Below are 26,254 nucleotides of genomic sequence, written 5' to 3'. Positions count from 1 at the left end.
CCTAAGTAATAGTCATATCAGACAGAATCTGTGTGTGTGTGTGTGTGTGTGTGTGTGTGTGTGTGTGTGTGTGTGTGTGTGTGTGTGTGTGCGTGCGTGTGTGTGTGTTTACCGGGTCTCCCAGCAGCGCCGACACACAGGCCTCAGATGCGTCACAGATGGCAGTGAGGTCGTGACCCCCCTCTAGTGCCATGATGACCCGCCCCCCGGCCAGACCCATGAGCAACTGAGTCAGCTGACCAAAACCTGAAAACACACACACATACACACACAGAAAGGAAACACAGATTAACCAAGGAAAAGTGAGTCAGGATGGCTGAAATCATTGCAATGTCTTGGTCGCGTTGCCGCGGTCACTGCTGAGGTACTCACACTTGGCAGAGACGTTGTAGCCCCCCAGAGGAGACTGGTGACCTTCCACCGCATCGAACCCAGCAGACACCAGAACCACGTCTGGACTGAACTGCTGAGCGACGGGCATCACCACAGTCCTGCACACACACACACACACACACACACACACACACACACACACACACACACACACACACACACACACACACACACACACATATATATGTTATGGAAATATAGCTTAATAGTCTTGGACTTGTAAAAACTAATAGTAATTCTTATGGTTACCTGAAGGCAGCAAGGTACTCCACGTCACCCATAGGAGGCTCCACCCCTCCTGTCCAAGCAATGTTTACATTAAAACCAACACCAGCACCCGATCCAACCTAAAGAGAGAGAAAGAGAGAGAGAGAGAGACAGAGAGGGAAGCAGTTGTTTATAGTTTATACAGTTTATATATACTGTATGTGTTTATTTTATGACCCTCCATATTGACCCTCTTACACGGTGTGACAGACTACATGTATGTAAGGCCTATGTCCAATTTAAAGAGATGTATAGCATCAGCACAAACAACACATATTTGTATGCCTGTATTCTCTATACTGAGAGCATGTGTGTGTGTGTGTGTGTGTGTGTGTGTGTGTGTGTGTGTGTGTGTGTGTGTGTGTGTGTGTGTGCGTGCGTGTGCGTGTGTGTGTGCCTGTGCATGTGTGTGTCCTCACCTCCTCAGGAGCTCCGCTGCCAGGGAAGAAGTTCCCATCATCGTAGCGATGGAGGGAGATGTAGAGGACGTTGGGGTCGCTGTAGAAGGCCTGCTGCGTGCCGTTGCCATGGTGAATGTCCTGCGGAGAGGTCACCGGGGCAACAGAGAGAAAGTCAGAGGGATGCTGGAATACGGGCAGCTGAGCGGAGCAGTCTCCTGTGTCAGAGGGACTTCTGACTTCTGTTTTTGATTGACACACATGGCATTTGACACCAAACTGTGTGGTTACAGTATCTGACCGGTCAGCGGTGCCAGCACTCCTTCCTCTTATTAAATGAAGCCTTGTTTTCATCCATGCGTTGCACAACGAAGTGATATCACGTTAAAATATATTTCTGCATTTTGTGTTTTTCACAAAAAAAAAGCTCTGTGTTATGTGAAATATTTTCATGCGGAAAAATCACTTGGATAGGAACCCTGCACATGCTGATCAACAGCTGATGATGACACTGCAACTTAACGAGCGCCTGCATAGATGTGGTGAACAAGGGAACATGAGGCACCGGAGCCATGGGGCTGGGAAAGATCGCAGATAAACTTTCTCTAACAAGCGTACTAGGCTGTTCATCCTTCAAAACATCTTTCATTTTTTTGGTCGGCCCTCAAATCGTTGTTTTGGGGGAACGAATCCACACGTGCTCTCTGTTGGAGGCGTTTGTCGTCAGGACAGGGAAAGAGCCCATGGGTCAGGAGTGCGGGATTGATACACACATACAATGATAAGATGCAGAGAACACCAGCTAATGCTTCAAACAGATTTATGATGTGAATTCTTGATTTCCACTTCTTGTGATGTTCAGCTGTCCGCTGCGATTTGCATTTTCTCACTTAAATGTTTATTTTCGTCGTCCTGGGGCTGCCAAATTAATTTCTGTGCTTACAGAAGCTGTTTGTCTGAACTGCTTTGATCCTGGCAGATTTAGATTACAACGGATGTTCACATATTAGCAGCCAAGTTTGGAGTCTGCGGGTCGCGTCAGTCATGTCTGGACTCGTCCCATCCAAGCCAAGAAAAAGAGTCAATCCCACAGGAAAAACTCCATCATCTGAAGTTTGAGAGATTGGCAGTGTCACAAAGTACAGGGTCAGATTGTTGAGTTTGAACTGATTCTCACTGTTGAGGAGAAAATCTCAAATGCAAATATAATGTTTAGTAAATGGAGTTACAGCTAAAGTAGACAGAAAGCAACAGCACAACGCATTAAGGGATTCAACTAAGGGAGCCATCCAACATTGGCGCTGGTGGACAACAGAAGAAGAAATGTAGAGGAAATATCCCAGTCCCACTAGAACATGATGTGAGCGTGAACCTGCACATGGTCATGTCTTTCATCAGAGCCCAAACATTGGGCCGGGCTCCATGAGAAACACACACAGGTTTGAGGAAAGCATGAAAAAAACGCGCAAAAACTGGCAATGCCAATACTGCTATTGTTAGTAAACACTACTGCTGTGCACGCATGTGTGTGTATGTGTGTGTTTGTGTGTCTGTGCGTTTCCTCACCCAATCTACAATGAGGATCTTGCCAACTCCCAGTTTCTGCTGCAGCAGCTTGGCAGTAATCGCCACCGAGTTGAAGAAACAAAACCCCCTGTTCACACAAACACAAACATTACACACATGTTATTAATCAGCACATTTCTGTATGAAGTCCATAACTCTGTGGGGTGTACTGACATGGCGGTGGACTCCTCTGCGTGGTGACCTGGCGGCCGCACAACTGCAAAGCCATTCTGGGAGAGACAAAGAGAAAACAATGAGAGGAGAGAGAGAGAAACAATGGAGGAGAGCTGAGGATGTACAAAGCATATTTAAGGAGTGTGTGTGTGTGTGTGTGTGTGTGTGTGTGTGTGTGTGTGTGTGTTACCTTCAGCTCCCCCGATGCCACTCTGAAGGCGAGTTCAATGACGGATCCGACTGCCATGCGAACTGCTGCGGACGAGTGCATCTCATTCCAAACAGTGTCGCTGTCCACCTGCAGGGGGCAGAAGAGGATTTAGAGCTGCACAACCACACTGAGCACAAACTCAGACAGAAGACTGCCACATAACGCAGACAGACAGAGACTAATGAAGTCAGGTAGACAGATTAACAAGAATACAGGTACACAGACAGTTGCATGGACTGAGACTGGAAGACAGGTGGTAGAAAGTAAAAAGAAAAGACAGAAAAGAAGGCAGAGCAAACAAGAGACACAGGTAGACAATAGAGAGGCAGGAAGACAAGAGAGAGACAGGAAGACAGGTAGAAAAAACGTCTCACCCCTATTCCTCCGCAGGGAAGGACAGCATACATCTTCTGGCTGATTGGACCTGAAACGACCATACAGAGCAGAGGTTATAGCTACGGACCGACACAGACAGATAAACAGAGACAGACAGGCAGACAGACAGGCAGATACGGGCAGACAGAAAGGAAGAGAACAGAGACAGATATCAGACAAATTAAAAGAGAGAAACACAGGCAGGAAGACAGACGGGCAATCAGATAGATAGACAGGCAGGTGTCTAACCCAGCAGTTTCTTGTGGTCCAGTTTGTGTCGGTTCAGTGGACTGGTTCCATACAGCAGAGTGTGAAACTCTGAGTGCACAGACTGGATCTCATCCAGAGACGCTTTACGACCACGGACTCTCTGCTCACACACAAACACACACCAAGAGAGGGAGAACGAGGGAGAGACATGGAGAGAGAAGGGAAAGGGAAAGATGGGGACATGGAGAGAGAGCGAGAGAGGTTATGCATTTTGAATTTGTACATGATATAAATGTAAACATCTGACTGAAACTACAACATAACTAAACTACACTGGGTGTGATTGTGTTTCTCTGTGTGTCGCAAAAGGGGGTGCTGACAAAGGCTTCCCACTACAGTATGGAGCGTCAATCACTTTCTCTGAGACACTGATGAGACACTGCCGCAGCAATGCATGCTGGGTATAGTGTGAACCAACAACAAAGCATTATAGGTTTTAGCTCAGCTGTGAAGGCCTGTTAACACACGATAACACTTTTGTGTGTGTGTGTGTGTGCGCGTGTGTGTGTGTGAGTGTGTGTGCCTGTGTGCGCGTGTGAATATGTATGCACCTCACAGCGGCCCAGCAGGCCCGTCTCCTGCAGTCTAGACCAGATGCTCTGCACTCTCCCAGCATGCTCCGGGTGGATGTGAGCATTCCCACACACACACTGATGCTTTAACATCAGACTGTCGTATACCAGGCCTGGAGAGAGAGACAGAGATGGAGAGAGAGAGAGAGAGACAGAGACAGAGGGAGAGAGGGGAGAGAGAGGGAGATAGAGAGACAGAGAGAGGGAGAGAGAGAGACAGAGAAAGGGAGAGAGAGAGACAAAGAGGGAGAGAGGGGAGAGCGCGCAAGAGAGAGAGAGGAGAGAGCGCGCAAGAGAGAGAGAGGGAGAGCGAGAGAGAGAGGGAGAGCGAGAAAGCGAGAGAGCGAGAGGTGGGCAGCGAGGAAGAGAGAGAAAGAAAGAGACAGGCAGAGGTGGGGGAAGATGAAGAGAAAAAGAGAGTGGTGGAGTGAGACAGACAGAGACAGGGAGAAAGACAGACAGAGACAAAGAGAGAGAGACAGATGTGTATATTTCAGTCAGTTCAGTAACTTTCTGTGAATCATCAGCCAGGAAAGATTCAGCTCCTTGTTCCTAGGCAACAAACATTGTGGGGTACAGCAGGCGGAGTGACATTGATGACGAAAAAACAACCTGTCCAATCACAAACCAGACATGGGCGCACGTACACTCACTCACACACACGGGCAAACACAGACACACACACATGCACAACTGACCAGTAGTGAAGAGGTGTTTAATGGGATTGACTGCGGTTGCAGGGGAGGACTGCGCTCTTCCCAGCGGTCTGTGGGGCAACGAGGACTGGAACACACCCAGATGCTGCAAGGCCTGATGGGAAGGGAGGGAGGGAGAGGGAGAGGGAGAGGGAGAGGGAGAGAGAGAGGGAGGGAGGGAGAGAGAAAGTAATGATTCATAGCAGAAGGATGAATCAGAGCTCAGTTCATTCACTGCAGTGTGTGTGCGTGTGTGTGTTTTATGAATGAGTGCGGGACAGCATGTTTAACACTTACAGTCCTGCCTCTCTCTCTCTTGTCTCACTCCCTGTTGTCTCAAACCATACACACACACACACACACACAAATACCTATGATTCTAACTCATGCATTCTTCATGTGTCACCGATCATTCTTTGCAGACTATGAAACATATTAATGCTATACAAATTATTTGTGTGTGTGTGTGTGTGTGTGTGTGTGTGTGTGTGTGAGTTGGAGGTTTGTGTGAGCAGCGCTGACACCCACAGATAGACACACACATATTTTAAATGTATCTATATATAGGGGGGTGTTGCTGTGCTCCCTGCTGTGCGCTGGGTGACTCATCATGAGTGGGTGGACATTAAAACACACACAGGCACAGACACACACACACACACACACACACACACACACTAAGACACACACACAGACATGCAGAAATACACACAGCTGTGAGTCCAGTGGATGACTCACCAGCTGGTGATGTCACTGATTCGTCAATAAGCATGTGTGTGTGTGTCTGTGTGAGTGTGTGAACATCTCAGCTGTGGTTCAACTGGACATTAACAAACTATTATCTGTGGGCTTCAGAAACATTGTGTAGCATCACTGCGTAGATGTTTGCTGCTCTCTTAGGTCTGTAGGTCTGTGGACCCTCAGGGATCCATGAACGTGTTAACGCCTCTATAAGCTCTTCTACATCAACATGAAAGTTTATCGGATACAAATATGTTACATGTAACTTTGCAAAATCAACATAATGGGGGCGACTTGGCATGCATAACTTCTCTGTGCTGTAGGAGAAACAACAACTTGGATCCATTCAAAGACCCACAGATCTGTAAGCAGGACAAACATCTACACAATGATACAATTACAGAAACACAGCAGCTGGGTTAGCCCCCCCCTGCTGTGTGTCGTTTAGATATCACACTCTTTTCTTCTGTTGTTGTACTAAAGTTCTTTTTTGATGACTCATTGTGTTGAAGTGAAATCCATTCCGTAAAGTGTGACGAAGCACTTTGGGTTGACTCAGCCTGCAGATGTGACGTCATCCTCCAGCTAACTACCGGCCGTGGCCGTGGGGGGCAGAGGTGTGGATTATGTTGTCTGCCTGCAGTGACATTGCCGCCACCGTCAGCATCTCTGTGCCGCCAAAGCCTGAAAAGCTCTCGGCCTGACTCCCCAAAATAAAACTTTGACGCACCTCTTCCCTCCTTTTAGTCCTGGGCGATGGAGGAGGAGGAGGACGGATTCCTCAAATGAATCAGGATTCACCTATCCACGCTAAATTTAGTTTCTGGTTTCTGGTGACAAAGACAAATTGGCCGCATCTTTGTTTCCTCAACAGCGATAGGTAAATCGAACGTGAACAACAAAAAGAGACAAAGAATCCCTAGGAGGTGCTAACGACCATTAATCGTTGAAGCAATCATGAGGCGATCATTAGTTAAGGAGGTCCAAATATTGATTAATGAGATGAAAATGTAAAAACTTTCCAATGCTGGCTGCAGACCCTTTGATCTTGCAGTGAAGGAGGGAGAGGGAGGGAGAGGGAGAGGGAGAGGGAGAGGGAGAGAGAGAGGGAGGGAGAGGGAGAGGGAGAGGGAGAGAGGGAGAGCGAGAGCGAGGAAGGGAGAGTGAGAGAGATGGAGGGACTGAGAGTGAGAGAGTGAATGTACCCTGACGTACCTGTGAGTAGCTCCCTCTTTCCTCTTCGTCTCCATCCCTGAGCTGAATGCAGTCGTCCTCCTCCTCGTCCTCTTCCTCCAGCTCGCTCTCTGTGCTCTCCCCTTTCACGTGCATGACGCCGCGTTCATCCTCCACCTTAATGTGCACGCCGAGCCGCTCGGAGGAGGGCGTGGAGTCGTCAGAGCTGTCCCTCTGAAGCCTGATTGGTTGAAATGGTGGGACAAAACTTCAACAACGCTTCTTCAGGAGATGCAGTCATATCTAAATGAACACACATACACACACATACACACCTGGGGAGGCCCGGTCCTCCGTCATCCTCCTGCATGTCGTTGGTCTCTGTCAGCTCCTCTTCTATCTCCTCTGGGTGTGTAGGAGGCGGCCTTGGGAGGTCTGTTCCTTTTGATAGCATCTAAACACACAAACGCATAGGTTACAGAGAGTCGTTCCTCGATATGCTCCATATACACCCGTTGGTTTTCTGTACGTATGTCTGCTTCCTTTTCCGGTATGTATCCGCCATTGTTGCAGGTCAAGAAAAGCGTTGCTGAGAAATGGGAGGCGAGTGTTCCGCTCTGTGGCCATCAACCAACATCGCCGCGTATCTTCACAAAGGCATGAATCCACCATAAGAAGGAAACATGTGTCGACTCTTCTGCTCGCTCAGCTGTTCTGCTACATCGGTGTCTGTGTTTTACCCTCGCAAACAAATAACAACTACAAAGTAACAACCATATGCTCCAAACTAAACCGTACGCTTCTTAAACCGACGCCTGCATATGCACAGAGGCTGATCATAAATCAAACAAATTTAGGGACAAAGTGATGTTTTGCATTTATTTCAGCTCCACAACACATTCTGTGAGTCTGTCTACATCCACCGCCAAAATGCAGCATAAGGGAAAGATGTGCGGGACTAAAATAATATCTGATGAGGTAGCAGGACAGACCTTACAAGTTGTGTGATGTTTCCTCCTCTCTCCAGCTCAGGCAGTGCAAATAAATAACTTTTCTATTTTTACATGTTTGGGTTTAAACCGGGACTTTATGTCACCAAGTATTCACCTGCAGAACCCACGGAGTCAAAAAAGTCGTGTTTTTTTTTGTTTTTGCTCAGAAATGATCTCCGCTCTTCATGAGATGGGTTAAGATGGCTGCTAATGGGGAGAACATGAACACGTGAAGAAAGTAGGGGGACTGACTTGAATAGCATTGAGACTGTGTGTGTGTGTGTGTGTGTGTGTGTGTGTGTGTGTGTGTGTGTGTGTGTGTACCTTGTAGTGTTTCTCCAGGAAATGCTGGTGTTGTTGTTGGATGACCAGCTGCTGCAGGGCCTGGGGAGACTGGGGCAAAGGTGCACTCTGGGTACGAGCCAGAGGCCGGTGGCGAGGCAGCTTGTTGACTGTTCGCATGCCGCCAGACACGCCTCTCTCTGCTGTAACTAACGGCGACTGACTGTACATGGGAACTTAGGGGTGGGGGCAGAAAGACAACGAGTTGAAGACCAAGATCATCGATGGTAACATGAAAACAATTTCACATTTTGTGATTTATGCCTACATAAGCTCACTGATGTTTATATATTTGATCACTCCACATATCTCATCTCATCAATCTCTCAGCTACTTCACAATATAGGGCGACATCACACAAGCAAACCTATGTGAAAAGGCACCCGGAAGTTACTATAGGATTGAGATCCATGAAAACGTAGGTTTCAGGGTCACACTTTCTGAGACAATGGTGAACATATTTGTATCAAAGGAAGCTTATAAGTTCATGCAGAGGCTTTGAGACATGTTGATGGATGTGGTAAAGTTTGTGTGTGTGTGTGTGTTTACCAGCTAGCATAGCTGTCTGTTGTCTGGCTTGCTCCAGCAATAGTACGTGTTGCAATAGCGAAGAGTGGGTGGAATGAGAGCTTGGGGGCAGAGTCTCCACATCATGCCCTGCCCCTGGGAACAAATCATTGAATGAGGGTTTATAATGACAGAACAGATGCATCTTAGGGCTGATTCATTTCTCAAAGTTGAACGATCACACTTACCCGCAGGTAAGGAGGACGTGGAAAGAAATTTCCCTGTTAGAGCTCCGCCCCCGCGCAATGATTGGATGGCTTGGCGCTCAGCCTCTTGCTGGGCAGACAGTTTCTGGGGAGGCTGGAGGGGGACATCACCGTGGTTACCGCCCAGATAAATACTCACTACATTGACACACATGTTGCACTTGGATTGTTTTTTGGATTTACTGCAATGAATGTATTTGTGGACGGTGAGAGAATACAGAGGGGCGTGGCTTCTGCCTTGCTCTGCCCACTGAGGGAATAGAACTGGCAACCTTGCATTTTTTCTGCACGGACGGATGAAAAACAGTGTGTGAGCCCGTATTTCCGTCTCCATGGGGGAACGTGCTTTGCTGTGTCCTTACCGTAATGTGTGTGTTGGCGGGGAGGCCCAGAGAGATGTTGGGCAGAGAGGGGGAGGTGTAGAGGCTCAATGGACTCAATGCCCCATCGGCACCCAGCGTCTGATGGAGAGACCGGAGCTACAGACAGACAGACAGACAGACATTAGGTGCCTTGCAGCTCATTTGCTGGATGTGTATGTGTGTGTGTGTGTGTGTGTGTGTGTGTGTGTGTACCTCAGTCTGTATGTTGGGGACAGATCCTGTATTGCCATTGGCGATCGCTGAGTTGGAACTGTTGGGACTGCTGGGACCTGAACCTGGAGCGCTGTTACAGAGAGAGGAGACTGGAGGAGGAGGAGAGGAACAGAAGCTCAGACTTAGTGAGTCAGTAAATAAAGTCAAGTCAAATAGGCTCATAAAATAGTATAATAGCTTGTGTGTGTGTGTGTGTGTGTGTGTGTGTGTGTGTGTGTGTGCGTGTGTGTGTGCGTGCGTGTGTGTGTCTGTGTGTGTGTGTGTGTGTGTGTGTGCATGTACCTGATATCTCTATGGCTCTCTTCTTAAAAGTGCTTATGACAGTGCCGTCCTTCCTGCGGAGGAGGGGGGAGCTTCGCCTCTCTGCCACCTTCTGCTTCAACCGCGAGCGCACCTTCAAGTTAGGCTCCGAGACTTGAAGAGAGAGGGGACGGAGACAAAGAGAGAGAGAGACAGACAGAGGGAGAGAGGGAGAGAGAAATCAGTGAGTTATCATGATGTTTGTCACCATTTGTTTCCGTTTAGATCCTATTGTCCCAGTGCTCAAAAACTGATGTAATCATCCCTCGGTAGCCTTGCTAATACATATACACACACACACAAGCACACACACACACACCTAGGACCAAACACTCCTCATAGCACATCATCAGTTTGCTTTTAGGGCTTTATCATTTGCATCACATTTGACCGCTGAAAGGTTCAGTTCTCAGGGTTACTTCCTCCGCTGTGTCGGCCCCATCGGCCAGCCTTGGTGTGTGTGTGTGTTATCTCTGCTTTATCTCTTCTCTGGTGCGTCAGACTGAGTCATCCCAGCACAAACACAAACACACACTTTCACACACCACACCGCCACGCTCCACCTCCGCAAAGACCTTCGTCAAAACACCTCTGCAAGTGACAAATCAGACACACGTCCTCTCTGTACTCGTCTCCCCCTCTCTCTGTCTGTCTGTCTGTCTGTATGTCTATCCTACCTGTCTTGCGGAGTGGGAAGTCGTCTTTGCCCTCATAGTTCCCCAGTAGTGGGGGCAGTTTATAGGAGGGAGGTGTTCCTGGGGTGTTACACTGTGGAGGAGAGCCCTGCTCCAGGGAGCTGTGCTGGAGTCCCCTGCAAACACACACACACACACACACACACACACACACACACACACACACACACACACACACACACACACACACACACACACACACACACACACACACACACACACACACACACACACACACACACACACACACACACACACACACACACACACACACACACACACACACACACACACACACACACACACAATCATGGGTCAGGCTTCAGGCTGCATTAACCCTTATTCCGACCCCTTACAAAGCATGATATGTCAGTATTGATGAGGATGCTTCTCCCGTAGCAGCTACACGTGATGCTGTGTATATCCATGGTGCTCACCAGCACTTTGGGAAGGAATGGTTCAGTCCACCAGGTTCTTTCTTATTGAGGAGGAACTCCTGCAACTTTAGCTTCACCTCTGTGCTGGCGATGGCACCTGACAAAACACAGAGCGAGAGAGACGTCAGTGCAGCCTGTAGACACGGAGCAAGTGCAGGGTAGCATTACACAGAAATACCACTGAGACCTCCACCTATGCCGATTGTCCCGGTAGTTATTGACATGACCATGAACACCCCACAGTGGTCATTACAGTGCCACCATCAGGCCTGCTCTCTTCCCTGTATCCTGGCCAACCCGCCCACCAAGTACCCCAAAATAAAATGATAGTAAAGTCTCGTGTTTTCCTGCTAACACGGCGTCCTTAGGGGAGGTGAACTCACTCTCTTTGCCCTTCTCCTTGTTTCTCAGCAGCAGCAGTTGTTGCTCAAGTCGCAGTTTCTCTTGCTCTTCGTGTCTTTGTTGCTCCAGTTTCCTCTTCTGCTCCATCTCCTGCTGCCGCTTTGCCACCAACAGCTCCTGTTGTTGCTTGGTAAAGAGACAGATAGACACACACACACACACACACACACACACACACACACACAATAGGTCCAAAATTTAACTGAATGACAAATAGGCTGAATAAAAGTTTATTTGTAACTGCTGTAAATCTAAATAATGAATGATGATGAATTTGTGACTTAGTGACAGAACCTGACCAACTAACCTGCCCTACCTTCAGATGTTCCTGCAGCTGGACTTCGTGTTGCCTTGTTAGCACTTCGTGTTTTTTCTGGAACTCGGCAAACAACAGCTGTTTCTGGAGTTCCTGCTGCTGTTTGAGAAGAATGAGTTCCTGCTGGAGCTGCTGCTCTCTCAGGCTGGTGTCCACCGCAGCCGTGCCCCCAGACAGAGAGCCCACCCTGGGCTCTGTCCGCAGGTCCACTGGGCCTCCTCCACCTCCTGGACCTTCTCCGGGGCCACCACCTGGAAGAGAAAAAGAGAAAAGAAAGACAGTAGGTTAAGTTAAGATTTGTCCTGAACTAGTTCTTATGTTGGGGCTGTGTCTGACCTGCACAACCTCAAACTTTAAAGTTGAGTTCGTTAGCAAATATAGCTGTTGAAGTGTTTACTTGGTCAACCACCTGCAGTTCTACGGTGATGCTTGTGCTGAATCTGTATCTGACTGTTGTGGTGAAAAGAGAACTGAGCCTGAAGGAAATTGACCAGCTTATCTACATCTCAGTCCTTACAGATGGTCATGAGCTCTGGTAAGCGACTGAAAGAAGTAGATCGGAAGCTCCTCAATGTTCCTTCAAGGTAGAATCGCTGCTCCTTTGCAATTAAAAGGAGCTGAGGTTGTCGGGTCCTCGGCTTTAAGTTACTGACATGATGGTTGATCTGTCCGGAGCAGTGTTTCCATTATTCCCCCAATAAGATAGTAGCAATAACAACTGACATGGCGGCGGTAGCTCAGGGTGGAATGCGTGGGTCAGGAAGGAACTGGAGGGTTGGTGGTTTAATTTCAGCTCCTCAGAACTGCACATCCAAGTGTCCTTGAGCAAAACAAGCCCCAAACTGCAGATGAGTGGGTCGTCATATGCGTAGACACTCTGCTACAACCTCTCAAGGATTCCTGGAGGACTTCATACTCACCACCTCCTCCTCCGCCTCCTCCGCCGCCTCCTCCTTGCTCATTTGCTGCTCCTACTGGGCTCTGCATGCCTGATGGGAGGCTGCTCTTCACCTCCATAACTGCAAGAGAAGAGAGGAGAAGAGAGGAGAAGAGAAAGAGAGAGAGAGCGAGAGAGAGAGGGAGAGATGAGTGATTGATTAGTCTGGATGGTGTAGTCATGGAGACAGCAGACTGTTACATCATTCAGCGCATACACACACACACACACACACACACACACACACACACACCCACACAGAGGCAGTTCCCGTTTCATTCTGACGAGCTGTTATCGTGTTGTAAGAAGTGAGGAACACCGCGTCCTGCTGCCTAAAAATAGCTACAAGCCTTACCCCAACATCAGCCTGACACTGGATAGCACCCGTTTAGCGTTAGCCTGATGCTAAGGAGAGGAGAGGAGAGGAGAGGAGAGGAGAGGAGAGGAGATGCTGAGGCAAGACAGGGCTGCAAAAGACGACTCCGTATGACGGGTATGTATTCTAGCATCACAGGAATATACTTTTAATAAACTAAAACAACAAAAACGGATCAGGGACAACCCCCTTTGTTTTTAGCAGCCTGGCCCGGTGTAGAGCAGACCTCAAGTCTTGCTTACCGCTCTTCCTCTCTGTTCATGTGGCCTGTGAAGCTCTATTTCTGGGTGACGGGAGCTCGGTGTGCCCCCAAAGGCTTCATGGAGCTCTACCTCCACCAGGAGACGGGCCGCATTCAGGCCCATGGGGAGGACACTCAGTGGTCAGGCTTTATTTACAGTCTTACAGTCTATTTCAGGAAACCTGGCAAAACTTTCACTCCCTGTATCTGACCCAGACAGAGCGTTATAATAGAGCTGCCGCGAGTCCTTAAAGCCAACAAATGATGGGTAAGATTTAAAGGTAACAAATACAGGACAGAAATCAAGGTTCCAACACAATCAAAAGTGAAAGAGAAAGCCCGTCTGTACATAGAGCGAGGGATTCAAGATGCTGACGCTGCTGGATGATGTAATGTCCACAGGGAGGCCATTTCAAAGCCTGGGAGCCACCGATGCAAATGCTTACCGTTGCTACCTTCAACTTCAGTCAGAGGACCCGGATCATCGGCCCAGAGAGACCTGCTGACTGGATATGAGGGTCAAGAGGTCAGGTATTATAGATAGATGGTTGTGTTTACATCTTCTCATCGCTCTCTCATCTCAACTCTCTACATTTCAAGGTTGTGAACGGCAGATATGTCAGAAAGGTGTGGTGCTCGGGACACTTCCTGTCAAGGTCACGGCGTGATCACCTGCAGGACCGACGGGAGCGTTTGCCTGCTGGTGACCGACATTGCGGGGGAGTCGCAGTAAATATAGGATGTGTATTTTGGGAACAACAACGTCAGCGAGCAGATAACCCCGGAAGAACCGATGATGTCATTAGGTAATATAAGGAGCAGCTCACCACAAAGTTCAGAGATCCTCTAATCCCACCACTGTCGCCAGCATGCACACACACACACACACACACACACTTTACACTATCATGTGTAAGCTACTAGACTAAGACTCAGCAGTGCCCACATTGAGAGATCCCAATCAGCTTATTGGTCACAATCAGCTTACAATGACCACTGTGCATGTTGTGTGTGTGTGTGTGTGGTCTGAAGGCTCTTCATAGCAAAGAGTTGACAAGTGAACAGATAACTAACAGATATTGAATGGACAGGGTCTAGGAGAATATGTATATGTATGTATATGTATGTGTATGTGTGTGTGTGTGTGTGTGTGTGTGTGCGCGCGCGCGTGCGTGTGTGTGTGTGCGCGCGCACGCACACGCTACAAAAAAATAGTGAGAGAGAGAGACAGAGAGTGGGAGTTAAAGCGAAAGAGAGGATGAGTATGATGTCTCTGCCGATGCCTTTGAGCAGGGCAGTGCTCCTGACCTACTGAACTGCCTGCCATGACACGGCTTTACTAAACTCAGCTGAGCCCCGTTATTGGATCAGTCTACTTCCTGGAAGACAGCACGTTGGCATCTGTTCGGACCTCATCGTACTTTCTGTCTGCTGGCCAGCGGGGGAATCCAATTAGGATTCACCTAGTCTGACTTTTGACTTCTCTATCTGGATTTCCTTTGTATCTGTGTGTGTGTGTGGGTGTGTGTGTGTGTGTACTTTGCTAGAGGCAAAGCTGGTTGCAGCTGCAGGACTTTATCAGCAGTTTACAGCTCAGTATTTACTGAAGCTGCACTTTGTTCAACGAATATCTTGCGAGTTTAAACAACGCATCAATAAATACTCACAGCAAGACGGCAGAGATGTTACAAACTTCTGCCAGTTCCAAAGATTTATGAGCAAACTAGGTCACAAAGATAAAACCAGAAGAGTAACAAGTCCAGCTCTTATCTTAGACTCAACTGCACTTCACACATAAACATGGTAACCTGTTATATGATGTTAAAGCACACCTGCCAACCAATCACAGACAAGTGTTTTCCGTCTGTCTAGCCCTGTTAGAATGACAGCGGGCTGCATTCCATTTTATTTCTGACAGATGAGAGGACACAGATCAGAGTCAGTTACCAGCTCAGTCTAACGGACTCTGGGACTACTGGAAAGAAAAGTTGGCGAAAAACTGAAATGGCAAAAGCTGCAGATAGACGAGGCTGTGTATGTGTGTGTGTGTGTGTGTGTATAGCCACTCACGTCTAAATTACCTAAACAAACATTCTGGTGTTTCACCGTGACGCATGTGTCTCCCTTCAACTACAACAAACACACTGTCCCTGTGTGTGTGTGTGTGTGTGTGTGTGTGTGTGTGTGTGTGTGTGTGTGTGTGTGTGTGTGTGTGTGTGTGTGTGTGTGTGTGTGTGTGTGTAACAGTCCATTTGGCAAGGAGGCAGCATTCCACAGCAGCCAGCGTCTGACGTCAATCTGAAGACATTTATAGTCTGGTAAACACACGCACGCACACACACACACATACACACCACCGTAGTTTGAGAAAAAGGTGGTGCTAGGGCAACATTTCAGTCAATCATATGAGCCTCCAACTGACCACAGAACGCTGCCATCACAGACATGAGTTCCTGCACCAGGACGCGACAGAGACACCACAGAGCAGCCAGATCCATCCACTGAGTGATCGATCCCATTGGCAAAAATGAACGGAGACTAGTTGTCCAATCTGATTCCATCTTGCATTCCTCTCCTGCTTTATTCATCCTCTAGTTTCCTTTATAGAGTAAACACTGTGCTCCTCTGTGCGAGGATAACGAGCTTTAGCCGCCAACATCAACTCACTGTCACTATCCCTTATTTTGATCATCGTGTGTCAGACCTGTGCGTCCTCATCTTTAAAGTTCCAACATTGTGCTGTTGTGAAATTTAAGGTTGCTTTTTGCTGTTTGGACACACTATGCACTCTCTGAGTTTATCCCAGGCAAAGTTCTCGAAGGCGATAAAGAGTTTAAGTCAATGTAATCCAATTTGAACGTGCAAGGTGAAAATGAGGTGAGTTTCAATCGCGGGCTTGAGTTGTTTGTGACTTTTGCGGAACTGGTTTGAACTCAAAAAGGTGTAAGGGACTGCAGCACTGTAGATTAATCCCTGTTTCTCCCCCTCCTCCTGGTGTGTGTGTGTGTGTGTGTGTGTGTGTGTGTGTGTGTGTGTGTGTGTGTGTGTGTGTGTGTGTGTGTGTGTGTGTGTGTGTGTGTGTGTACTCCAACACAATGGCGGCCCATCGTTCATCCAGCACGCCTAAGCGTTGTTATTGGCTCCCCTAATCCTGTTACAGAGGAAACCGTGGATTTTTAAAGGTGGAAGCGGTGACATTTTAGCGTGAGCATCGATAAGACTCTGCTTTCATCAACACCAGATGAAGATGAAGGCTCAGCGTTTGATCAGCAGATGAAACGCCACGGCAATGACTGCCGATCAACAAAAATAGCGGAATAGAGACTGACTGTAATTTGTTCTTTGGGCGATCCTCCTTTCAGATAATTACTCTTCTTCTTCTTTTTTTGTGATTACAACTGCCATCAGCATTTCATCAATCCTTCCTTATTTTTGCGAGCTTTGTAGTGTGAACTTTCCCACCACTGTCTCTCTTATTTCCAGAAGAAAAACGAACGCGTCGACCTCTTCAATCCCTCCTCTGTCCGACCGTCTTGTTCTCTCTATGTTGCTAACAGAAAATAGGCACTATGTATGACGTCAGCCCTGCAAAACACGCTAAAAAAAGACGGGTGAGAGAGAGGGAGAGAGAGAGAGGGAGAGAGAGAGAGAGAGAGAGATGGCGGGACGAAAAGAGCGGGGCAGAGAGACAGAGAGAAAGGGCTGGAGGTAAAAATAGTATGACGGCTGTGTGTACTTGAGACAAATTAGAAGCTTGGAGAGAGAAGTCAAGATGTGCACCAGCGCCTAACAGACAGAAGGGGCGGGGTCAGACGTGTTTGCTGACAGGCTGTAGGTCATCAGTGTCGACAAGATGTTTCAGGGGTTTCATGACAACTGATCAGCAACTCACTGACTAGCTGTCTGTCAGCGATGTTAGAGGGGCGGGATTCTGTTTGAGGATTCAAATGACTACTATTACTACCAAGAATGTTTTGTTTTGTGTATAAAGTATCTTGACACACGACAGACTAAGTAAGCTTAGGATAGAGCGTAAGTTACTGCCACACTTCCCTTTTGTGACCAATCCAGAGGAAATCAGTGGCGTGTCAGGGGAGCGTAGCCTTTACACACCGAGAGCTCAGCTTGTATTTTTGAGACGACGCGTATTTGAAGGGGCTGACAAGTTTTGTTGTTGCTTCAAGGCTAAGCTAACCATTTTAAGCACAACAGCATCGTTTTTGAAGCTCCCAGTCAAACAGAACATGACTCTGTTAACGTCACCAGGCTCTAAACACAAACTCACCCACAAACTCATAAGCATGACAACAGGACACTCAACGGTTTCGAGCTTCAGGAGCAAAACCAACTCAAGCCAAGACAACGCCCCAGCCAGCACTGTTGTGACCGGAACAATCCGGATCTACTGAGGATTTCAACCTTAGCTTTAAGTGGCCAGTGGAGTTTTATGTAACATTAATTGTATAAATACCACACTACTACAAAACAGAAGAAAGACGTCTGAAGATCACACAATGTTCACACCCGCCACACACACACACACCACATGAACAAACACAGTATTTACCAAGATAATGGCCGCAATTCAAAGCCACATGATGGCAGGTTCAATTCCCCCGAACTGTCAAAAATGAGCAAGTTAGCAGTCATGTGTTTGACTGAGGGGACGGCTCACTGTGCTGTCACTCAAATGTGTAAATGTGAAGGTCATGGTAAAATTGAGGTTTAAGACCAAAACAAGTCAGGACGAGCAAGTTAGATCCCATGTTGATGGATCTCTGCCCTTTTACCCCAATCAAGAACAAATTACAAGTCAGTGAAGGAATCCTGGAGTACAAGGAGACGAGCAGGTTTGATTTACTTCACATATGTTCAATCATATACCTAGGGCCGCGACGACCAACATTCACAGCTGTACAGATTTCTAGCGACAGGACAGATCGCAATTCCTAGGTACGACTTAGACCCTTCCAAATACACACACACACTAGCATCGACAACGAACACGCACTAACAACAAAAATGTTCAAGAGGAAACCTATCAATCACCCGAGTCACACACGACACAAACCCTTTCTACACCTTCATCACAGACGGGGGTGTTAGGATGTGTCCATGCCTCCTCTCCCTTCTTTCTGCACTACAAAGTCCATTCTCGCCATCGTTTGGACATTTGTGCTTGACACATTGTTTTAGGTCGCCTCCCTGCTCTGAACTTCAGTTATGGTTTTTCGTGGCGCCCGGCGTCAGAGCATTACGTTGCCCAAGCTGAGAGTTTACGGCTTGCATTGACATTTTCGTTCCATAATTGCTGATCTCCTTTGAATCATCTCGGTTGCTTCAGATCCAAGCCTCTGATAATCTTTTTTTTCCACTAACAGTGTGTAGTTAAGGTCATATTTGTGATGCGAATCGAACGGCGGTGGAAATTAAACATTTCTGATGCACTGAATAATCGCAATCAAACGGAATCACCTTGGGGCTGAAGACTTACACCCCCTCATCACAACCTCTCGTCAAGCCCTCAGCCCCCCGCCTCCCCCCGCCTCCCCCCTCTCTCCCTCCCTCCCTCCCCTCCCCTCCCTCCCCTCCTCTCCTCTGCCAGAGATGACTCACCGGCGGTGGGCATGGCTGTGCTGGAGCCCCTGCTGCCGCTCAGGAGCTCCAGAGGCTGGTGGCTCTCTGTGCTGCTGGAGGAAAAACAGGACTCGGTCTCATAGATGGTCTGTAACATGACGCACAACCCTGACACTGTGGGGCCAAACAGCATGCCAAGACGAGCGCTGACAAAAAAAACAAAAACACACACACACACCAGTCACTTTCTCCTCGCTGATAGAGACATGACTCGGATTGAAACTGCAGGAAACCCACGATGGGAAACATTAAAAAAACGGAATGTCAAAGATCCAAATGTCCTCCTCACTTCTCTTGTGCATTATTCTTCAAAAACAATTTCAATTCCATGGGAAAAATGGACTAATAAGGCTTCACCACTCTGTGCTTTTGTTATGTAATCCAGCTTTTGAGTTTTTTCCGGCTGACTTCCGTTTGTCATCGGCTGTTCATCCCCTGGCGTGAGGACCAGTCAGCGCCTCTTTGCGACACAAATCCTCTTTTCTCGGCCGCATGGTTCCAGGAATCCTCCCCCTTCTGCAAGAGGAACGAATCAAGTTCTGAAGCATCACAACATTTGGTCGGCTGATGAAAAAAGAAGAAGATGCTGTCCCTCCGATTTTCAGCTCTCCAGAATCAGCTTGAACCTCTTTATAAAAACCACAGATGCAAAACGTTGATCTGCGGTGGCGTTGGCTTGTTTGTAGAAGTAAACGGCCGTTACCTGGAGTCCTTCGCTTGTGAGACAGTGAAAGAGGCCGGTGTGTCTTTGGGGGGACGTTCCAGTCAGCAGTCCGGGACGGGAGGGAAAAGTTAAGTTCCCTGTGATGCGGTGAATCCTCCCTGGGTCTTTCTCCAACTCTTCACTTTGCACGTCCAGGAAAACACAAACTGTCCTTCCGGTTGAGCCGTGCTACGAGGCTGGAATGAAAGCATCGCAACGCTTCGCTCCACGCTGTCAGTGTTCTTCACAGCACAGGCAGAAGCAGAGGAGCTAAATTCCTCTACTCTAGTGCATCAGAGTGAATCCTCATGCCGTTTCTCCTGGCCGAAGAGAGGGAGAGGAGAGGAGAGAAGAGGAAAGGAGGAGGAGGAGGAGGAGGAGGAGGAAGAGGAGAGGCGAGGACGTAAATAGCTTTGGGAGAGCGCTCCCCGAGGTTCCATGCTTCCAAAATTAGAACGAAGCAGTGAGAGAATGACAGAGAGAGAGGGAGAGAGAGAGAGAGGGTAAATGGAGGGACAGAGAAAGACAGAGAGACTGACTGAGCGGGAGAGAGAGAGAGAGAGAGCGAGAGAGAGGCAGAAAGGGTGCGGTGTAAATAAAACGAGGAGAGGGAAAAAGAGGAAAAATGAGGAGATGGGAGAGGAAGGCAGAGCGAGTGGAGAGTCAGAAATCCACCCAGAGAAATGAACAGGGCGAACAAGTGAGGGAGTGAGCGAGCACACGTTGTCCTCTCACACGTTCCCTCGCTCTAGATTAACGCGCACACACATACAAACACACGCACACAGATGCAAGCATACACACACACACAAACACGCAAAGGATAGGCTGCTGCAGAACTAAATGAAGCTGCTGCTGGTCAGACGGCCAATATACACTGTGTGACAGAGGGAGGGAGGGGGAGAGAGGGAGAGAGAGAGAGAGAGAGAGAGAGGGGGGTGTGTGTGTGTCTGAGGCGTTCTTTGAGCTGGTGAATGAATGCCGAGACGGAGAGGAGAGTGAAGGAGGAAAGGAGGAGGGCAAGCACGCGAGAGAGGCTGAAAGTAGATCACTGGGTGGAAAGAAAGTTAGGAGAAAGAAAAGGAAGTGGAAGGAATGGTGAGAAAAAGATGCTACCAACGAGAAACCAGACCACATTACAGCTGAAACAAGAGACGAGAGAGGATGGGAGGACAAACACGCTCCTTTTACGTCCATCCTCACGTTTCCTGCGCTTCTCTGTCTTTACATCAATGCCGAAAACGCTCCCAGTTTCTGGAGAGGCAAGCATGCTGGGATTCGAACCAGCAACCGTGCAGGCCAGTTGCATAAGAGAGAGAAGAGAAGAGAAGAGAAGAGAAGAGAAGAGAAGAGAAGAGAAGAGAAGAGAAGAGAAGAGAAGAGAAGAGAAGAGAAGGTTTACTAACACAGGAGATGGGGGGTTGATGGAAGGACTGGAGCTCAAAATAGCCTGCGAGAGAGGAGGAGGAGCTAGAAATAAAAATAGACTGAAGGAGAGGGGGAGAGAGAGAGAGAGAGTGAATGAGAGAGAGGAAGGAGAGAAGGAGAGAGAGAGAGAGCCATAAACCTGCATACTGTTGAGGTCGGGTGGGGGTGGGGTGGGTGTCACGCCGTCGCTGTCATGACACTGTTGCGTTTTGTGTTTGATGCACATGTCAATCAAGCAGCAAAGGCGGCGGGGCCGCGCATCCCCGAATGCGACGCTTGACTCCGAGCCGAGTCCTTAAACGTAGAGCGTCAACCGAACTGATACTTCTGTCTCAACACTGCTGCACAAAGAATCAAAGAATAATTAAAGAATCACTTTGCTGTTTTGTTTATTGTTTTGTGCATTCAGAATAAGGTTCTAGTGTTCAGACAGAGGTTACAAACACTCCCATAGTCTGATTGTTGCATTCAAACACAACACAACTGCAGCGCGACATCACACAACACAAGATCATGCTAACAAGTGTGAGGAGCCTGATTGGTTGCCATTAATCTGAGCAAGGCATGAATCAGATTAAGATGAGTGTTCAGTCCCTGTTAGAGACATTTGACAACATAACAAGCCTGCTGATCAACACAACAGTGGCTCTACACTGTGTACTCTGTACATCTTATAATAGCAGATGATGTGATGTCACTCTGACTGTTTCCCCTCCAGGTCCACCGACACTTCCTCATCTCCCTTCATCATCCTCCTCCTCATGCCCATCATCACCTGCATCATCCTCCAGTGTGTGCAGCTCTGTGTCCTTAAGGGTACGCAGGGATACCTCAGTGTGACTCACACACGTCTGCTGCTGTTGCAGTCTATTGCTAAATATACGTAAAGGGTGCGACATATGTAAATGTTAGACTTTTATTTTTAAATGGTCGCGTCCTGCACTGTCCTACATTGACCTGCTTCTACCGACTGTTTATTAATCATCTTCAGAGGGAGAGAGAGACAGAGAGAGAGACAGAGAGAGAGAGAGCAATGGAGAAAGAGAGAGAGAGAGAGAGAGAGAAGTTGTGCATTTTGAATTTGAGAGAGAGAGAGAGAGATGAGACTGACCAAGAAACACATCTGACCAGACAGTGCTTGCACATTCTAAACATCTTCTAAAGGGGTGTGTGTGTGTGTGTGTGTGTGTGTGTGTGTGTGTGTGTGTGTGTGTGTGTGTGTGTGTGTGTGTGTGTGTGTGTGTGTGTGTGTGTGTGTGTGTGCACGTACTGCAGTAGCTCAGTGGATGACTCATCTATGCGTTTCTATTTGAGGCGCATCAACCTCTGGAGTCACACTGCTGCCTGTGTACTGTGTGTGTGTGTGTGTGTGTGTGTGTGTGTGTGTGTGTGTGTGTGTGTGTGTGTGTGTGTGTGTGTGTGTGTGTGTGTGTGTGTGTGTGTGTGTGTGTGTGTGTGTGTGTGTGTGTGTACTTGTGCATGTGCGTGCATGCGTGCAAGAATGCATGCCTGTGTGTGTCCATTTCTGTACATTGTATAATCTTTCATTTGTACTTCATTGAAGATCCTTTTATATCCTGTATCCATGACAACCTGAGCTAAAATCAGTCAGTCAACCAGTCAGTCACTCAACTAGAAACACAGCTGTCTATAAATAACAGGAAAGACTTACAGGTGTCTGGAGTGTGTGTGTGTGTGTGTGTGTGTGTGTGTGTGTGTGTGTGTGTGTGTGTGTGTGTGTGTGTGTGTGTACGTCAGCCACGCATTAGAGTTGATCGTCAATTGATTTTCATTCATTATGTGACACACACACACACACACACACACACACACACACACACACACACACACACACACACACACACACACACACACACACACACACACACACACACACACACACACACACACACACACACACACACAGCTCATTGAGTAGCATGAGAGGACAGAACATATGAACCGTTCAGAACAGTGTGTTCTTTATTTTGGTTCACTGGATTTAACCAATCAGGTTCCATCACCTGAGGAGAATTGTTTTTCACAGCAGGGACATGCCTTGCTCCAGGGTCTCTCAGCAACAGAGTGAAAGTTCCCCTGAGCATTTGCATTTGGTTGCATCGGTTCCATTATCGACCTCAACGCATCAGTTCTGTCTGTGTCATGTCTGTGAACAGGCCGATCACACTGGGACTCAAACCAGTAAGTCTGACCCATCACACGCCAACTGTTGGGGTTGAGTCTCTTGCCCCATCTTTCTCCTGCTTCACCGGTTCCAGACCCCAGCAGCCGCTCCTTTACTCCAGTAAAACAGAAACTGTGCACTGTAATCCCAGTTTATAACCCTAACACAGAGACAACTAGACCAGATTTACTGTCAACAACCCAGTGCGTCGTCTAAAGTGAAGATTTGTGCTGATTACACAGACACACACCACCAATTTCTTGCTCCAACTTCCAATGCCAGCATTTGGGAAAGATATCAACACATTTACCTTCCACCTCCAGTGTGACTCCAATTTTTACAACTACAACACAATCAGTCTGAATCCAGTTCCTGCAGTTGTAAACACGGCGGCCCTTTGACTCCACTCAAACCAGCATCAACTACAGCAGCCGCTACGGAACTCACCTGAGGAGTGGGGTGAGTTCATGAAGGCCGAAAATGGACTTCCCTCCTAAATCCTTCAACTGGGTGTGTTGAGCGGTGAGTGTGTTAACGTGGATCCTCTGTATCGGCCATGTGACGGAGGACGGACGGCCTCGCTGCAGACAGACAGATAGAGAGAAAGGCAGATGAATTAGGCTCTATAAGGAAATCTTAAAAAAACACAATTAGCACCCGGAGTGTCCAGATGCTGGGAGATCCTGACACTTTCAACTGTCTGGACACAATATACTGCATTTATAAAACAGCAGTGACAGCAATGAAACTGTAATTGCTTTAATAAAACACCCGTGATGTATTCTGGCGTCGGCCCTTCTTACATATCTGCAGCATCCATTAACCACAGAGGCGCATGAATGAAACAGACACTATCGGCCCCTAGTGTTCAAATATTCAAACTTTTTCCGCAAAAAAAGGAAGAATACTAATGTGAAAATATCTGCACGTCTTCTTCTTTTGCTGAGCTCGTTTCATGCCTGTGAGGATGGGATTTTTCTGGGTAAGGACAGCAAATAACCCCTACTCTTATTGTCCAATACCTCAGAGCACCAATCAGTGGACTTCATTTCAGGGAACCTGGAAGTCCCCTTAATGATCCGGTTCTTTCTGTTTATTGCTATCGTTAATATTTCAGAGCCATATAAAAACATTGGATTGAAACCCAGATATCGGGTTCCGCTCTGGCTTAGGGGTTTAAGTGGACATCCAGGTTCCAAACCCACAGACACAGCCGGTCTGACTACTGCTGTCCACACTTAGAGCGTGTCCCCTTGAGAGTGTTTCCTGATGCTTCGCCCTTTGTCCTCAGTGTGTGTTATTGTTTTGTCATTGTACAAGGAAGTAACGGTGGAAGAAATGCGCTTGGCGAACGAGCGGCATTCTATTGTGGAGTGTGAGTATACATCCTGCAGAGTCGGCGGAGGATCAGAGGATCGCAGGCAAACAAACAAAGACAAGCAATTAATCACAGATGATCAGATTATCACATGTTAAGATTGACTGATGATCATTCAGTGTTTGAAGTTGATTTATTCACGCGTCAAAGAGTAAATGTAAACGCTAGAGTTCATATTTGCCTCACTCTTATGTTGTAAAGAAACATGTTAGTACGTACATGCTTTAGAGGCCTCTTGTTTAAATTTGGCCACATTTCTATTAGTATCTACATAATTTCTTTCAAGTTAATGAAACAACTAAAAATTCACCTCTATATTGCCTAATTTTTCCTTTCTTTAGGTTGTTATGACACTTTTAATGATCGCATTTGGAGGGATCCAGGCCAACATGTGGTTATTGTCGTCACAAACATTGCAAGCGGTTCTGTCTCCACTCAACACATCAGCAGGTTTAACCAACTATTTAAATCATCATTACATTTAGTCATGTGTCATATAAACGTCCCAAATATGTGCTGGTTCCAGTTTCTCGGCTTTGATGTGTCTGATGATGTAACGCATCTGAATAATTCCTCCTGGTGTTACAGTTATGTCCTGTGTTTGTGTTTCAACAGGAAGTGCACCTCACTGAGGAAACCAGGCGCTGTCAGAGGCTTCCTGTGGCTACCTGGTCCTCTGGCCCCACCTACTGGTCTCTTCACTAGTGTGTGTGTGTGTGTGTGTGTGTGTGTGTGTGTGTGTGTGTGTGTGTGTGTGTGTGTGTGTGTGTGTGTGTGTGTGTGTGTGTGTGGGAGAGCATGAGACAGAAGAGAAACACACACAGAAATAAATGATAAATGTAAAACAAAGTGTCACAAGTACAGCCAGCAACCAAGCTATACCATGGTTTAAAGAAAGGTGTGTGCCAAAGTGATTCCCCCCCCCACCCTCCCCAACCACAAAATACACACCTGATCTCACGAGATACCACCAAAGATGATGGAGGGAGAGAGAGGGAGAGGAGAGAGAGAGGGTTAGAGGTAAGAGTGGGAGAGAGAGGGAGGGGGAGAGAGAGAGAGAGAGAGAGAGAGAGAGAGAGAGAGAGAGAGAGAGAGAGAAAGAGAGAGAAAACTTCCACTAAGCCTGCAAAATCCCCTAAATGTTTGGTTATGATCATACAGATAGCTAAGGAGTAGTTTGTGAGATAAGAGCTCAATCTCTGTATGTTCACCATCAATTAATCTGTATATTATAATAAATGTATGATAGGAAGCTTAAAAAGTGACCTCATGCTGCTTTACATATACTTTCATACTTTAGCGAAACAGAGAGAAAGACAGTGAGAGAGTGTGTGTGTAATGGCTCCTTTCCGTACACACTTCTCCATACCACAAGGTGCAAATGCCTGTGACGCATGCACGGCTCACGTCCGTCTCCTGCGGCGGGAATGACACGGTCAAAGGTGTTCTTACCCTGATGATACGTTTGAGATGGTGAGGTTCGCCCCAGGCCGCAGTAAGTAGCCATTACCTGCAGCGCCTCATTGAACCCACTCACTGCTGCTGCTGCCGCTGCTTCTTCTATCATCGTTGGAGAGTCAAACGTCACCGGAAAATACTTTATACCCAACTCAACTCATAGCTTTAGGTATCGCGGCATGGTTTCCCACATGTGTTCCACCAACCGTGTTCCCTGGTTGCA

At 47.6% G+C, this 26,254-nt stretch overlaps 1 protein-coding gene across 1 annotated transcript in view; it reads right to left on the bottom strand.

Annotated features, from left to right (window-relative positions):
- Window positions 1-23,772, bottom strand: part of hdac5 (histone deacetylase 5) — a 28,833-nt gene extending 5,061 nt beyond the window's left edge. The window contains exons 1-26 of the mRNA XM_076142838.1: window positions 23,643-23,772; window positions 18,859-19,025; window positions 12,612-12,707; window positions 11,680-11,939; window positions 11,354-11,498; window positions 10,971-11,067; window positions 10,516-10,649; window positions 9,821-9,952; window positions 9,518-9,627; window positions 9,305-9,421; window positions 8,925-9,036; window positions 8,719-8,832; window positions 8,152-8,345; window positions 7,171-7,289; window positions 6,878-7,076; window positions 4,925-5,036; window positions 4,206-4,339; window positions 3,634-3,754; window positions 3,384-3,433; window positions 2,989-3,096; window positions 2,799-2,854; window positions 2,625-2,712; window positions 1,080-1,199; window positions 643-740; window positions 373-491; window positions 113-246 (exon numbers count right to left, since the gene is read on the bottom strand). Of these exons, the coding sequence (XP_075998953.1) occupies window positions 113-246; window positions 373-491; window positions 643-740; window positions 1,080-1,199; window positions 2,625-2,712; window positions 2,799-2,854; window positions 2,989-3,096; window positions 3,384-3,433; window positions 3,634-3,754; window positions 4,206-4,339; window positions 4,925-5,036; window positions 6,878-7,076; window positions 7,171-7,289; window positions 8,152-8,345; window positions 8,719-8,832; window positions 8,925-9,036; window positions 9,305-9,421; window positions 9,518-9,627; window positions 9,821-9,952; window positions 10,516-10,649; window positions 10,971-11,067; window positions 11,354-11,498; window positions 11,680-11,939; window positions 12,612-12,707; window positions 18,859-19,012 (3,123 nt within the window). The 5' untranslated portion in view covers window positions 19,013-19,025; window positions 23,643-23,772. The remainder of the gene's footprint in view (window positions 1-112; window positions 247-372; window positions 492-642; window positions 741-1,079; window positions 1,200-2,624; window positions 2,713-2,798; window positions 2,855-2,988; window positions 3,097-3,383; window positions 3,434-3,633; window positions 3,755-4,205; window positions 4,340-4,924; window positions 5,037-6,877; window positions 7,077-7,170; window positions 7,290-8,151; window positions 8,346-8,718; window positions 8,833-8,924; window positions 9,037-9,304; window positions 9,422-9,517; window positions 9,628-9,820; window positions 9,953-10,515; window positions 10,650-10,970; window positions 11,068-11,353; window positions 11,499-11,679; window positions 11,940-12,611; window positions 12,708-18,858; window positions 19,026-23,642) is intronic.
- Between the last annotated feature and the right edge of the window lie 2,482 nt (window positions 23,773-26,254).

The sequence above is a fragment of the Genypterus blacodes genome, unplaced genomic scaffold (assembly GCF_046128005.1).
Source record: "Genypterus blacodes isolate CSIRO-AG114 ecotype Tasmania unplaced genomic scaffold, CSIRO-AGI_Gbla_v1 ptg000022l_1, whole genome shotgun sequence".
NCBI classification, from domain to species: domain Eukaryota; kingdom Metazoa; phylum Chordata; class Actinopteri; order Ophidiiformes; family Ophidiidae; genus Genypterus; species Genypterus blacodes.
The sequence above is the reverse complement of the archived record's forward strand: the minus strand, read 5'-3'. Positions and strand labels throughout refer to the sequence as shown.